This window comes from Gnatocerus cornutus, chromosome 9 (assembly GCF_029298725.1).
Source record: "Gnatocerus cornutus isolate USDA-ARS CGAHR chromosome 9, icGnaCorn1.1, whole genome shotgun sequence".
Lineage (NCBI taxonomy): Eukaryota > Metazoa > Arthropoda > Insecta > Coleoptera > Tenebrionidae > Gnatocerus > Gnatocerus cornutus.
The window spans coordinates 3,609,794-3,625,467 of NC_142241.1; the positions used below are offsets into that span (position 1 = coordinate 3,609,794).

At 32.6% G+C, this 15,674-nt stretch overlaps 1 protein-coding gene across 9 annotated transcripts in view; it reads left to right on the plus strand.

The window, feature by feature from the left end:
* LOC148167839 (phosphatase and actin regulator 2) overlaps positions 1 to 15,674 on the plus strand; it is an 83,042-nt gene that overhangs the window by 2,620 nt on the left and 64,748 nt on the right. For 6 of the 9 annotated variants that reach the window (XM_088044843.1, XM_088044848.1, XM_088044844.1 and 3 more), the window contains exons 2-3: positions 3,818 to 3,916; positions 12,426 to 12,458. In XM_088044843.1, coding sequence (XP_087900969.1) covers positions 3,818 to 3,916; positions 12,426 to 12,458 — 132 coding nt within the window. Of the gene's footprint in view, positions 1 to 3,817; positions 3,917 to 4,480; positions 4,616 to 5,272; positions 5,409 to 12,425; positions 12,459 to 13,286; positions 13,692 to 15,674 lie in introns of those variants that run through there. The other 3 variants (XM_088044850.1, XM_088044851.1, XM_088044845.1) reach the window with 3 other exon arrangements.

The following is a 15,674-nucleotide window of genomic DNA, read 5'->3' on the forward strand; positions in this document are numbered from 1 at the left end:
ATGTCCAACACCAAGGAAAAGTTCATTTTATTCAAAAACTCGTGGACAATCTATTATTTCCAATTTTTTTCTTTAAAATTAAGAAAGATAAAAGCTTATTTATTTAAAGTACAAAGCACTGTATTATTTTTTTGTCTAATCTCCAGATATTTCAATTTTATTTTAATTTTCATCGTCAAGTGACAAACGCCTGTAACTTTTTTTTGCGATTTTTAAAATATCAAATTTGGAAAGTCGTCATTCGTTGGCGTTTTTGGACCACTAATTACGTTAAAAGTGTTCTAAAATAAACAATTACTATTCAATGGCAGTATAGATAATACATATTAAAAGATTTCAACCCAACCATAGTAAAAACACAGTCAAAAATAATTAAATACTGCATTTGAACAACGCTTTCAATGGTATTTAAATGGACCGGCACGGTTTGTTGATCCTCCATAGTGCACGGTTGCATACTTTACAGACGGTAGTGCCCGCACTCCCTGTGTGTTTATGCCTAAACTAACCTTTTTTCTGCAAATATGCCTTTCCAGAGCAATTCTATGGTACGTGTTTACTTTTTGAACTATCCACACACAAGTAAATTTAAAAAGTAAGGTTAGTTTAGACAAGGCCCTGACAGTTTTTCACTTTTCAGTACTACCAACTTCGAAATTTCAAGTGGGAAATTTGAAATTTCACATTTTTTATTCGATTTTTTTATTAATGCTGCGATAAGATTGGATCCTGAAAATATCAAATTAAGAAACTCTTAAAGCACGATATATTGTACCATTAACTGAAGTTAATTTGGAGGTTTGGGCGAGCAGAAACAAAATAAAATTCTCCAATGTTATTTCAACAATTCACGGAACACCCGGTACACGAAGAGTCTGGTATACAGGGTGATTTTGAAATAGAACAAAAAATTACGGCCTTGCGGAAATATGTAGAAGGCGTTTTCGGTGATTTTTATTAATTTTAAGGTAAAGGTAAAAATTCCAAAATCCTGACCTTACTCGGCGCCACTGGTATGCACGAAATTTCTTCAACAACAAGTATTTTGTTCGTTAATAATGTACCTATGCATAGTAACCTTAGTAATCATTGGCGTAATATAATAATTGGAAGTTATTTCAAAATCGTTTTCAAAATGTTTCAAATCGTGTTTTAAAATTATGTTCATCTAGTGCCGCTCGCACTCTTTTGTATTTGAATTAGTTCTGTCACTTCGGACTTATGTCACGTGACAAGCGTCAAAATCGCCAACAGAGAAGAAATTTAGGCCGAGATTGAGTATCGTCTACATCATTAAATATCAAAGAATTTTTGAGTATTTTGAAGTTATGTAACCAACGTTCTAATCATTATCTTCGCAAAGCGGCACTTTTTAATTTGCATGGAAAAGCACAAGGCGACTTGACGAAAATCATTTTGAAACGCGGCGTACTATCAACCAAATAGTTTTGTAAACTTTGAATACAATATTCTGTTTATTGATTGATTTGTTATATTTTGTTCAAAAATTAGTTATCACATTGAAACCACTGTCTGAAATTCGTATATAATTTATGTTTTTACTGAAAATATTTTTTATGACTTTGATAAAGTTATCAGAATGAAAACTCTTTGTCTAGAATACATCAAGTGAGTTATTTCTTTGTGTACTTTTTTTTATAAAAATTGATGTTCACACTGAAACCATTTATCCTCTAAATCCCGTTGAGTAAAAAACATTTCAACAAATCTGGAACATTTAGATACATACACTACCGCTCAAAAGTAATTGCCCACTTAAAAATATTATTAATTCTTTTGCGATTTCGCGGTTATTTCTGCTGATTCTGTGGTAAGCGATAATCATTGCACGCGTTTCCACACCTAACTTAACTTTCTTCACCATTTCTGTACAAAACTGTCACTATTTTTTTGAGAAAATCTTGAAGAACAATAAACTTCTGCAACCAAAAATTAAAGAAGTTTTGTTGTCAAACACCTACTCGATATTAAAAAAACGGTAAACGTCAATCAACACTTTCGTTTTTGCATTTATAGACTGATGGATTGTGAAAATATGTGAAACTTTTTCAAAATTTCTAAAAGTACATTAAAAAACAAAAAAATTGATATTTTCTAAAAAATCAAAAAAGAGAAAAAAATTGCTGTTAGCATCGATGGAGTATATAAACATGAAAATAAAAAACGCCAAACAAAAACGGAAGAAAGAAATTATTTTGGAGTTACTTAAAAAAATGTTAGTGGGCAAATACTTTTGAACGGGAGTGTAGTTTCAGAATCAAGAGTGTCGAAACAATTTAATCGAACAATTAAAGATTAATGTAAATTAAAATGTCAGAAAAATTTAACTATGATTTTACTTAATCAGTTTACCTTTATTACAACTTTAGAGGTCTTCATTGGTCTTCGCAACGGCTCATGAATTGACACAATTGACATTAATGCAGGGATTATTAATTAATGCCAACTACCAAAATTAAAACTACCAAAATTAAACCAACTATGTCACGTTTGACTGCCTAGACTTTCAAAAGGTGATTTCAAAAGGCCATAAAAGATGATGAATGCGCACAATAGTTATTTGTGTACCAAGGCCAAAAAATGTTTTTTTTTTGGTCGAGCCTTTTTTAAATGGCCGAGGCCAGAAAGAAGGCGAAGGCAAAATGGCACTTTTTGGCCGTGATACACACAAGATTTTTTAGGCGACATCATTAAATTCAAAAGTTGATTAATTTTTATTTTTGATTTATTGATTTAATCATTTATAGCAACTGAACAATTGTTAATATTTATAAATTCTTTAGAAAAGTTCATATTTTTTTTATTTAGACATGTTTATTTTCAATAATGAACACGTCTTTGTTGCAAAGCAGTTTGTCGATTTGATTTTACCCAAATAATTATAAAATTGGGGGTAATGTAGGTATCTTGATGTCATATGCAAAACTATGGATAGATGGCGCCACCATAGATCGGCCAGAAAAGACTTACTTTTAACCGCTTTTAAGGCTTTTCAGTTTAAGTCGCCTACAATTTTTTTTTATTGCATCAAATTTTTTCATATTTTAAATTTACCTGATTTAAAGCAAAAAGGAAAACCAAATAATAAACCGAGAGAATGAGAAAACATAGACAAAATAAAATCGTTGCATCCGTGGTACATAAGACAAACAACATTAGTCGTCGCCTTAATGAAGAAATAAAGTTTTCTTTGTAAATTCCATAAATCAACTGTTTAAACAATGAAAAAAATGGGTGCTTTGTTTGAACATTGATACCGAACTGTTTGGTGCTCTAATTATGTAAAAGAACAAAGAACTATATTTGTTTCTTATCAGTAGAAACTAATAAAATAAATAAATGTTGACGCCGAACATTTCGAGTTTTTCTTCATTGCGAAGGAAATCAGTGCAGAATGACAGATTATACGAGTTCACGACGATAAATCACCATTTTTTACGTTGAAGAGAAGATTCTTAGAGGTTTTATCATCTTGGATTCATAAGTTTTTATGTATCCTGTGGATTTTTTTGTGGAGTTGGCAACACTTTGAACTTTTATTTTATGCTATTTATAGCATCGCGGGTTTTTTCTCACCTGTTTCGTCTTCCACTTTAGTTAACAACGACAATTAAAATAGCATCAGAATCTAAAAATACCATAGAAAAAACGGAACTTTTCGTAATTAATCTTCTCACTAATTGACACAAGCAATTAATTAATTTCACGACCTAGCGAACTTATAGACCGCATTTGATTAGAATTGATGGCGTTCCTCCGTGTGAAATCGACATTATTTTATTTTGTATCTTTTCAGTTGTAGAAAATGGACCTTTGGAACCGCTCCCAACACCGGAAGCAACCAATTCCGGGACCACGGGAAAAATTCCAGATCTCAAGTGCAATGGCGACACTAGTAAGTATCTAAAATTTGAATTCCCGCGCTAATTCAATATAATTCAACTCCATCCTAAAGATGGCAGTGTATGAATTCTCCTGTTCGAAATTTGCCGTATCGATCCTACAGGACGAGTTCAAACGAAACGGGAAACTGGTGACTGGACCAATCCGACAGAGAATTCAATAAACTCAATGTTAGAGAGGTCGAGGTTCGATTTTGTTGTCCTGCTAATTTTAGATCGGGACAAAAAGGGAAAGGGTGGGCACAATTGGTTCTTCCTTCGGGATTTTCGGGACGCTTGCGGGAGATTTATTGCCAGAGAGCGAAAGTGACTTTGGTCCAAGGCAGCGACAAATAATAATTATTTCTGTTTGTTTAATTTTACTCTCTTCTTGGTCTTTTTTCATGCTTTTGATTCTTTCGTTGTCTCCACTTCTTCACTTTTTTTTCCATTGATTTCCTTTCTTTTCTCCTCAAAAGCCATCAGCTGATCTCCTCGCGGGGTTGCGCGTTTCCGACCGCCACGAAATCTGGGGCGCAAGGGGTTCCTGGCAGCATCTCACAATTCCAACCCTTCTCAGTGCGTTGTGTGACGTCGCGACGCCTTCTCATTGTTCGACGCCACATCACGAAACCGCGATGTCCTAGTGAAAATTAAAGATCTGATGTTGACACACAGTCACAGCGATGGGGAGTTTCCTATTTTTAGCCAAGGTGAGTGCGGGGGATGTTTTTTTTATGTCGATCCAGGAGCAGCTGACCGTGAGAGATGGGGGTTGGAACCGTTAATTTTGCATAGTTAAGGGGCTGTTTACAGCGTGTTCGGTTCAAGTTAGAGTGGTTGGAAATTTCTGCATTATTAATTGGATCTTGGGGCGGATTCGGGCAGCTGTGAAGATATTAGGTAAAGTTTTGTGGAAATTTGGAGATGTGCCAAAATTTTCGGGCAATCGATATGACGGGAACTTCATTTTTGAAGGTCCTCAGGTGTTAAATGTGGATAATTTATTCAATTTCGGTGTTTAGGGGATGTTGTTAAACCCCTTTAACGTTTAATGTTTTTAAAGTGGGGATAAGTGTGCGTTTTTCTCTTCTTCCTATGGCTTATTTTCTGTCCAAACAACATAAAAGAATCTGATTCCATTTTTCCCAGCAACGATAAATTATTCCCTCGTTTTGAATCACATGAAAACACGTGTCCACTGCAATACTCCTCCATCAGCTTTAAAGAAGACGTACAAACTCCCAATGCATTGATCTGTGCAGTAGTCATACTGCAAACTTATCAAATATTTTAAATCGAAGTTAAATTTGTAACATATAAGATAAGATAAGATTGTGGAGGCAAAAGTTTCTACGTAAGGCACGCGATAGTGATAGTAGTGGCGGTGTTTTTTTTGTGCGAGAATGTCTTTTATGAGGAAGTTGTCCAAAAATAGTCAAAGACACAAGAGGAGTAAGTCCGCGTTGACGGAGCAAAGCAGCAAAGAAGAAGCAGATGACGCCGGTAATGAGTTTGCTTATCACTTTTAGGTGTTCCCACGACATGTTGACGAATTTGTTATCTGGCGATCGCTAAAAGTTCAAAATTCCTGTAGAAACGGCGAAATGTTGTAGCGCGTGGCAACGCTGGGAAATGGGAGTTCTTGTTTCCGGTCGTGTTAGTTTCATTTGTATTGAAAGCAATTGACATTCCCAAAATATCTGTAATTTGATCATTTTTTGTTAGAATTTATCGGACGATAACTTTGCAATTGGAGATTATTACTATACTCTATGGTTAAGCTCGCCAATTTCCAAAATTTTTTAAAGAACGATATAGAGTTTGAATTTTTTAAATTAAATTGACTTTTATTTCGACTATAAGTTTGAAATTTGGGGAGGTCCTATCTTTACCTCTTTTCTTCAACATATTAAGTTACGAAAAATGTACCGGGTGTTCCGCGGATGGCCGATCCTAGCGAAATGACATAGGAATTTGAATTATTTTGTTTCTGTCCTGCCGAATCTTTGAATTAAATTTTGTTAATGGCAGATTGAGCTCTCACTGTTAGCAATTTTTACAAATCTATGTTATTACGGCATTAGTAAGAAAATGGAATTTAAAAATGTAAAATTTTGAATTTCCCGCTCGAAATTTCGAAAGTCGTGCTACTGCGAAATCCAGATCTGTCATTGTGAAACGTCTCTTTATGCCTAAAGTATCCTTTTTTCTGCAAATATGCCTATTTTACACAGTGATTAAAGAAGACCAAAATAGCAAGCTTCGCAATTCCCAAATCTATAGACTTAAAAATAGCTGATTTACAAATTTTGTAAAAATGTAAATGATAAGTAGATGATAACTTGCTAAATTTTATTATGCACCTAAACTCAAAAAAAATTACTTTTTGAACTATGTATTTCGCGCACAGTATTGTAATTTTGTAAAGTTGCTAAAAAAATCAAAGACAATAAACTCTAGAAATATCAACCTTAGTCCCTCAAAAATAGCCGGTTAATTTTATTATAACGTGGTGGCAAATTCAAAATTTATGTTTGTTTCAATGTTTACAATTTTCCCAATTTTAACTTTATTTATGTATGTTCAATTTTGTAATTTCACACATGTAATTGAAAAAAGTCAAAATAACAAGCTTCGAAAATCCTAAATTTATTGATCCAAAAATCGCGACCTGAGAACTACAAGGTTCTAACTAACATTTGCATTAAATTAATCAGTGTTTACGTTATCATTGATATCTCTTCAATTTATTAAGTATTTATTAAAAAAAATGATAGGATGTATTAATATCATTTTGGCTTGTTAAAATATTAAATTACTTCATTTTTATACTTGATAGAAAATCGTAAAACAAACAATTTGAATTTTCACCAAAATCACTTAGAACCTTATAATTCTCACGTCGCGAAATAGTAGATTTAATTTTTTTTTTTAAATTTGTAGCTATTTGCTAAATTATACATACCTACGATACATACTTACACCAATTTTTTTTTGTTATTTTTTGACTCATTTGGCGTACAAAATTGTAATTTTGAATGGTTGCTAAAAAGTTCAAAGACAATAAGCTCCAGAAATCTCACTTTTATTGTCTTAGATTTAGGGGTTAATACCTCTAAAAATGGCATACACTTGAATTCCCCTGATTTTTTTGATGATTGTCTTGGTTGATTGTCTTTTCCTGATTTTCTTGGTATTTCGTTTAAGTTGCCCTGATTTCCTTGTAATTTGGTTGGACTTCTCCTGATTTCCTAATGATTTTTCCTGATTTTCTAGTGATTTTCTATTGATGACATGATTTGTCAGGGATTAATACTTCTCAAAAATTTCATACACCTAATTTCCCCTAATTTTCTCGCTGATTTCCTTGTGATTTCGTCCAACTTCCCCTGATTTTCTTGCAATTTCGTCTAAATTCCCCTAAATTCCTTGTGTTTTCGTAAAACTTCCTCTGATTTCCATGTGATTTCGTCCAACCTCGTCTTATATTCTTGTGTTTTCGTCTCACTTCTTCTGATTTCCTTATGATTTCGTCCGACCTATCCTTATTTTATTGTGATTTCATCAAAATTCCTCTGATTTTCTTCTGATTTTATCTAACTTCCTCAGTTCTCCTATTGATTGCCCCAGATTTTCTAGTGATTTTCTATTGATGACATGATTTGTCAGGGATTAATACTTCTCAAAAATTTCATACACCAAATTTTCCCTGATTTTTTCGCTGATGTCTTTATGATTTCGTCTAACTTTTCCTGATTTTCTTGAGATTCAGTCTAACTTCTCCTGATTTCCTTAGAATTTCTTCTGAATTCCTGTAATTTCGTCTAACTTCAACTGATTTTCTTGGGATTTCGTCCAACTTCCCCAAATTTTCTTGGGATTTCGTCTAACTTTCCTTGATTTCCTAGTGATATCCTCTGATTTTCTATTGATTGCCCCTGATGTCTTAATAATTTCCTATTGATTTCCATGATTTCTTAAACTCTCGTCCTATATAATCGAGTTACAAATTTTATTAGAACGTATTAGCAAATTAAAATTAACGTTTGTTTTCAAGCTCAGAAGTTTCAAAATTTTTACTCTACTCATGCATAGATAATTTTGTAATTTCGCACAATGTTTGAAAAAGAACAAATTAACATGCTCCGGAAATTTACAGATTCAAAAATAACCGATTTGCAAATTTTTAAAAGTATAGTAAGATTTTTCTTTTGCCCGAAAATTAAAAAAAATTGAACTATTTTACGTACAGCATTGTAATTTTGAAGGACTAATAAGACAATAAACTCCAGAAATCTCAACCTTATTCCTTCAAAAATAGCCGGGTTACAAATTTTATTGTGTTGGCAAATTCAAAATTTAAGTTTGTTTCTAATGTTTAATTTTTTTTAAATTTTGACTCTATCTATGTGCAATTTTGTAATTTCACACATTGAATGAAAAAGGTCAAAATAACAATCTCTGGAAATCCTAAATTTATAGATCCAAAAATAGCCTTTTTACAAATTTTAAAAAATTGTGACAAAAATGCAAAATTTTATTATACACCAAAACTTAATAATTTTTATTTGTTGATCCATTTGGCGTACATCATTGTAATTTTGTATGGTTACTAAAAAAGTCTTAAGATCTTAAGCTTCAGAAATCTCAACTTTATTGTTTTAGAAATAGCCGAGATTTAAATTTTATTAGAACGTCTTGGCAAATTCAAAATTTACTTTTGTTTCCAATGTTCAAAATGTTCTAAATTTTGACTCCATCAATGAACAATTTGGTAATTTCACACAGTTATTAAAAAAGGTCAAAGTGACAAGTTCCAGGAATCTTAAGAAGCAATTTTATTAATCCGAATAAACAGAAAAGATTGAAGATTGAAGAAATTTGAGTTTTAAAGAAAACATAATCTGTCGCCCCTCAAGTTGAGAACCGCTGACTTAACGACTCTCATTAGCCTGAAAATTGACTCACAAGAGCTTAATTACTGTAGGTTTTACTTATTGCTTCCACCTTGGACATTAGTAGTAACCTACACTCAGTGTTTCCACGTGGAATTGAGATAATTTCGTGTTTGTTTGTTGATAGCAGTGTTGGCAGTGAAAAACTCCAAGATAAAGCAGAGAAATGCTGCGAGCCCGACTGATTTTCAAAGGTAACGGAAAATCGCACGATTTTCCCGCGTTGACGAAAATCTGATTGTTTTGTTTTACATCCGGCTGATAATGATAACTGTAATTAAATGTTGGTATGAAGTGGTGCTCCAACTGCGTGAATTATCTTGCGTGTGAATGTTGCGCTCACCTTTGCTGCTCTAGATATCGCTAATTTCACTGCGAATGGGAAAAATTCGATCTGATTTTTATAATAGCCATAATAATTAATTAAAAGACCTGAAAGGTTTTCCTCATTTTTTTACTCTTGACTAACTGAAGCGATTATAGTCAAGAATCGTAAACAATAACTTCTTAGACCGAAGAAGTCTCGACATTCACCTCGTCGCTTTTGTTTTCTGATTAGATTAGTTATCGAAGTTTTGTCACGTGACAGAATGGTAAGGGCTTTATGAAGAACAATGGAGGACTTTGTCGGAAATTGGAGGTGCAAGAACAAAGAGCGCTGTGTAATCGAAGAGGCCGTAATCTGGTGGCAACGCCTCATCGAGGGTCCTCTTCAACGCCCAAGTTGACGTTGGCTTTGTAATTATTATGTATGGGCCGTCGATGACTTTCATTGTCGAGATTTTTATTTGAAAGGAGTGAAATTAGCCGGCTGCTGCTAAAAAAACGTGATTCTCGAGGTCGAGGTTTTTTAAGATCCTGTCTTTGATTCTTCAGGTTTTTCACAAAATTACTTCTTCCTAATATTGGTACTGATAAATTCTTAGCTGATCGATCATGGATGAAAATTCTAAACCTCTCAAAAAATGTTCGTCTTTATTTTAGTAGTCCCAAATATAAAAATATTTTAGTAGTCCCAAATATAAAAATTTCTAAAATTGGGCACACTTAAGGAACCTGCCGAAAATAACAACGTCTACAAATTTTATAGTTTTAGCACTAAGAGTGTAAAAAGCTATGACTTTTCGAAAAAATTCTAAAATTTGTTTCTCTTGCCCCAAAATTTTGTAATTTGGCTCAAATAATAAGCGAACTGAAAGAAGTAATGCAATCAAAGTTCGCTTTTCTAATTATAAAACTGCTAGAATTAAACGATTCATTAGAGATATCTGAATTTTTAATTCGTCCCAAAAATACAAATTTGTAATTTTTTTTTCCCGCACGTTCTAAAATTTTGCAATTTGGTATACTTAATTAACCAACTGAAAGTAACAAGGTCTCTAAATTTTATAGTTTTAGCATTAAAAGTGTCAAAGTTAAGACATTTCGTAAAAATTCGGAAATTTTTGGATTATCCGTAAAATAAAAATTTCCAAAATTTATTTCTCATGCCGTAAAATTTTGTAATTTGGCTCAATTAATTAGCTAACTGAAGTAAGTAATGCAACAACAGTTTACTTTTTGAAATATAAAACTGCCAGAGTTATGCCATTTATAAAATATCTGAATTTTTAATGTATCCAAAAATACAAATTTTAAGTTTTTTCCGCTCGTTCTAAAATTTTGAAATTTAGCACACTTAATTAACCTGCCGAAAGTAACAAGATCTCGAAATTTTATTGTTTTAGCATTAAAAGTGTCAAAGTTATGATATTTCTTAAAAATTGGTTATTTTTGGATGATTGGTAAAACTAAAATTTCTAAAATTTGTTTCTCTTGCTCCAAAATTTTGTAATTTGGCTCAATTAATAAGCGAACTGAAAGAAGTAATGCAACCAAAGTTCACTTTTCTAACTATAAAACTAAAACTATAAAACGGCTAGAATTATACCATTTATTAAAAATATCTGAATTTTAAATTGGTCCCAAAAATACAAATTTCTAATTTTTTTTTCCGCGCGTTCTAAAATTTTGCAATTTGGTATACTTAATTAACTAACTGAAACTAACAAGGTCTCTAAATTTTATAGTTTTAGCATTAAAAGTGTCAAAGTTAAGACATTTCGTAAAAATTCGGAAATTTCTGGATTGTCCGTAAAATAAAAATTTGTTTCTCGTGCCCTAAAATTTTGTAATTTGGCTCAATTAATTAGCGAACTGGAGTAAGTAAGTAATGCAGCAACAGTTCACTTTTCTAACTATAAAACTGCCAGAGTAATGTCATTTATGAGATCTCTGAATTTTTAATGCGTCCCAAAAATACAAATTTTTAAATTTTTTTCCACACGTTCTAAAATTTTGCAATTTGGCACACTTACTTAACCTGCCGAAGGTAACAAGATCTTGAAATTTTATTGTTTTAGCATTAAAAGTGTCAAAGTTATGACATTTCGTAAAAATTCGGAAAATTTTGGATTATCCGTAAAATAAAAATTTCTAAAATGTGTTTCTCTTGCCCTAAAATTTTGTAATTTGGCTCAATGAATTAGCGACCTAGAGTAAGTAAGTAATGCAACAACAGTTTACTTTTGGAACTATAAAACTGCCAGAGTTATGCCATTTATGAATTATCTGAATTTTTAATGTATCTCAAAAATACAAATTTTAATTTTTTTCGCACGTTCTAAAATTTTGCAATTTGGCACACTTAAATAACCTGCCGAAAGTAACAATATCTTGAAATTTTATTGTTTTAGCATTAAAAGTGTCGAAAGTTATGACATTTCGTAAAAATTTGGTTATTTTTGGAAGATTCGTAAAATAAAAATTTTTAAAATTTGTTTCTCTTGGTCTAAAAATTTATCCGAAAATTTTGTAATTTGGCTTGTACGAAAATAAGAAATGTAGCCAAAGATTGCTTGTTTAACTATAAAACTGTCAGAGTTGTACCATTTATTATTATTAATTAAAAACATATTTCTAAGATTTTTTCTTAGCGTTCTAAAATTTTTCAATTTGACATTCTCCAAATTTTATTGTTTTAGCGTTAGAAGTGTAAAGATTTTGAAATTTGATTAAAGATCGAAATTTTTTGGTCCATTCTAAAAATGAAAATGAATATTTTTTTTTCAACTCTTAGGTCAAATTAGGGAACAGATAAAAATATAATCGGAAGGTGCTAAATCTGGTGAGTAAGGGGGATGGTCAAGTAATTGAAAGCCAATTTCGTCAATTTTCTGTAATGATTATCAAGGACTTGTGAGCCGGTGCGTTGTCTTGTAGAAAGAGCACGCCTTTTGAGATTTTTGCTTGACGTTTTTCAATTATCTTTGTTCGGAGTTTAATCAATAATGGGGCATAATATGCTCTTGTTGCAGCTTCCAAGTAATCTGCAAAAATTATACTCTTACCATTTTTGTCCCAAAAACTAATGGAGAAACTAAACTAAACTAGAAACTGAGTTTTAGTTCCTTGATTTTTCCTTGATTCGTTAGAATTTCGTATACCTAATGGCTCTAAGATTCTTCAGAATTTTAATCTTTAGATCCTCTCTATTGATTTGATACTTAATAATGATTTGTTTCAGGTACGTACGCTGAAGAGCCACAGAATAGCGACGGTGAGTAAAAATCTTACATAGTCGGTGTGTCTTCGAAGCCTGAATGAACTGCGAATGGAAATAAATTAGGAAATATTAGCCTTAAAAAACACGATTTTAAACGAGCAAAGCAAACGACCACTAAACGACTCTAATTTGTAGTCATGAGTTGTGCGGCAATCTGTTTTTTCTTTCTATTTTTCTGCCAATCCAGTTCGTAATCATGCGAAGTGTAAGAATGCAGTGCAGTTACCATACCGTATAATTTATTATTCATTGAATCATTTATTATGTCTGTTCAGAAATGAAATAATTCATGAACTTCGAACAAACAACGCCACTTTCTGCGAAAATTGGACATCAAATAATATTGATTTTATTCATGTGCAAGAAGAGTTTTTCCGCTTCGTCCGTGAATGTTTTATTTTGCGCGCTTGATACATAAAATGCGATTTTTCTTTGGGGTAATTTCCCACCGATTTTAGCCGGAATTTATAACGAGGATTTTAAATTTAGGCATGTTCGGTTTCGCTCATCCTGGCTTAATTTGGATTAGATGAAATTGGAAATTAATGCGCCCGATGGAGTGGTTTTATTCGATTGTGTTTTGACTCTAATTGCGATAACATTTATGTTCTTCAGGACGATCTTATAATTTTTAATTAAACAGATATAGAGCAATAACCTGCCCTCCCCAATTTCGCTCATTGCGTTGCATCAGGTGCATCAAAACCTGTCCGACTCGCACGAGGGTTTCTCCTATCACCATAGTTACCCGCTCCCCCAAATTCAAACTGTTCCCCCAGCTCTCTCTAACCCCACCAACCAGACAGAGCGCGAAGTCATCGGAGTTTGGGGGGCGACTGCGTCGTCCACGCTCAGTACGAAGCAACTTCGCGGTTGGCACGCACGAGTGCCGAGTTAAGACCGAAAGATGAGGGGTTAAGTATACATGTCCTTGAATCGTGAAACCACCTGTCTCGGGGTGCCCATGATGATTCTACCTGGTGCGTTTAGTTGTTGTGGTGATGTCTGTGAGTGAAGTGGTGTTGGCGCCGTCGCAAATCATGCACGAGAAGAACGGAAACGCGACGACGAAGATGAAGAGCGTCGCCATAGTGGCGCCCCAGAGGAGTAACAGTCTGGATTACCTCAATTTCGAGGAGAAGAGGAGGCTGATCGCGTCGTCGCTTTCCCTTTCGGATTTTATTAGTGCTGGGAATAACGCGACGAAGGAAATTAGAGAAGTTGCCGGTGAGAAGACACTTTTACTGTAACGGTTACGTCAGATTTACCTATATAAGTACATAATTCTTCAATCGAAGAGGTTTGTTTGGTAATTTGCGAGCTGTTTTGACCCATCGTTGAAAGTGGCTCTACCTGTTTGCTGTCTTCCAGGGTCAAATTCGATGGTTGTTGCGTGCGTGTGCTGCTGAGGATCATCTCGAAAAGATTCTGTTTTTGTTTTGAAAGACGGTTGAGGTGTGTCGGCGATTAATTCGTACGCAACGGTCATTTTACTCTCACTACTGTCAAAATGGAAATTGGGCGCTTTGATAAAATAAATTGTTGATTTACTTGTTTCCACGGAAGAGTATAAAGCGACAATTTACGGATCCAAATGAGTCCGCTAAGATTTTTGCGCGAATGTTTACACAATAATTTATTCCAGACCGGGATAATTTAGACTCCAACCAGCCGGAAATGGCGTTATATAATAGTAACATTTATTGTAAATATCTAAATTAATTTGTCCCAAAAATACAAATTTCTACATTTTCTTCCCGCACGTTCTAAAATCTTGCACTTTGACACACTTAATTAACCTGCCGAAGGTGACAAGGTCTCCAAATTTTATTGTTTTAGCATTAAAAATGTCAAAGTTATGCCATTTCGGACAAATTCGGTAATTTTAGGATGATCCGTAAAATAAAATTTTCTAAAATTTGTTTTTCTTATCCCAAAATTTTGTAATTTGGTTTCATTAATTAGCGAACTCAAATAAGTAATGGACTAAAGTTCATTTTTCTTACTATAAAATTGCAAGAATTATACCATTTATAAGAGATATCTGAATTTTTAATTAGTCCCAAAAATACAAATTTCTATTTTTTTCCCGCACGTTTTAAAATTTTGCAATTTGGAATACTTAATTAACCAACTGAAAGTAATAAGGTCTCCAAATTTTATAGTTTTAGCATTAAAAGTGTCAAAGTTAAGACATTTCGTAAAATTCGGAAATGTTTGGATTGTCCATAAAATAAAAATTTACAAAATTTATTTCTCATGCCGTAAAATTTTGTAATGTGGCTCAATTAATTAGCTAACTGAAGTAAGTAATGCAACAACAGTTTACTTTTCGAAATATAAAACTGCCAGAGTTATGCATTTATAAAATATCTGAATTTTTAATGTATCCAAAAATACAAATTTTAAGTTTTTTCCGCTCGTTCTAAAATTTTGAAATTTAGCACACTTAATTAACCTGCCGAAAGTAACAAGATCTCGAAATTTTATTGTTTTAGCATTAAAAGTGTCAAAGTTATGATATTTCTTAAAAATTGGTTATTTTTGGATTATTGGTAAAACTAAAATTTCTAAAATTTGTTTCTCTTGCTCCAAAATTTTGTAATTTGGCTCAATTAATAAGCGAACTGAAAGAAGTAATGCAACCAAAGTTCACTTTTCTAACTATAAAACTGCTAGAATTATACCATTTATTAGAAATATCCGAATTTTAAATTGGTCCCAAAAATACAAATTTCTATTTTTTTTCCGTGCGTTCTAAAATTTTGCAATTTGGTATACTTAATTGACTAACTGAAACTAACAAGGTCTCTAAATTTTATAGTTTTAGCATTAAAAGTGTCAAAGTTAAGACATTTCGTAAAAATTCGGAAATTTCTGGATCATCCGTAAAATAAAAATTTCAAAAAATTTGTTTCTCTTGCCCTAAAATTTTGTAATTTGACTCAATTAATTAGCGAACTGGAGTAAGTAAGTAATGCAACAACAGTTCACTTTTGGAACTATAAAACTGCCAGAGTTATGCCATTTATGAAATTTTTGAATTTTTAATGTATCTCAAAAATACAAATTTTATTTTTTCCGCACGTTCTAAAATTTTGCAATTTGGCACACTTAATTAACCTGCCGAAAGTAACAAGATCTCGAAATTTTATTGTTTTAGCATTAAAAGGATCAAAGTTATGACATTTCGTAAAAATTTGGTTATTT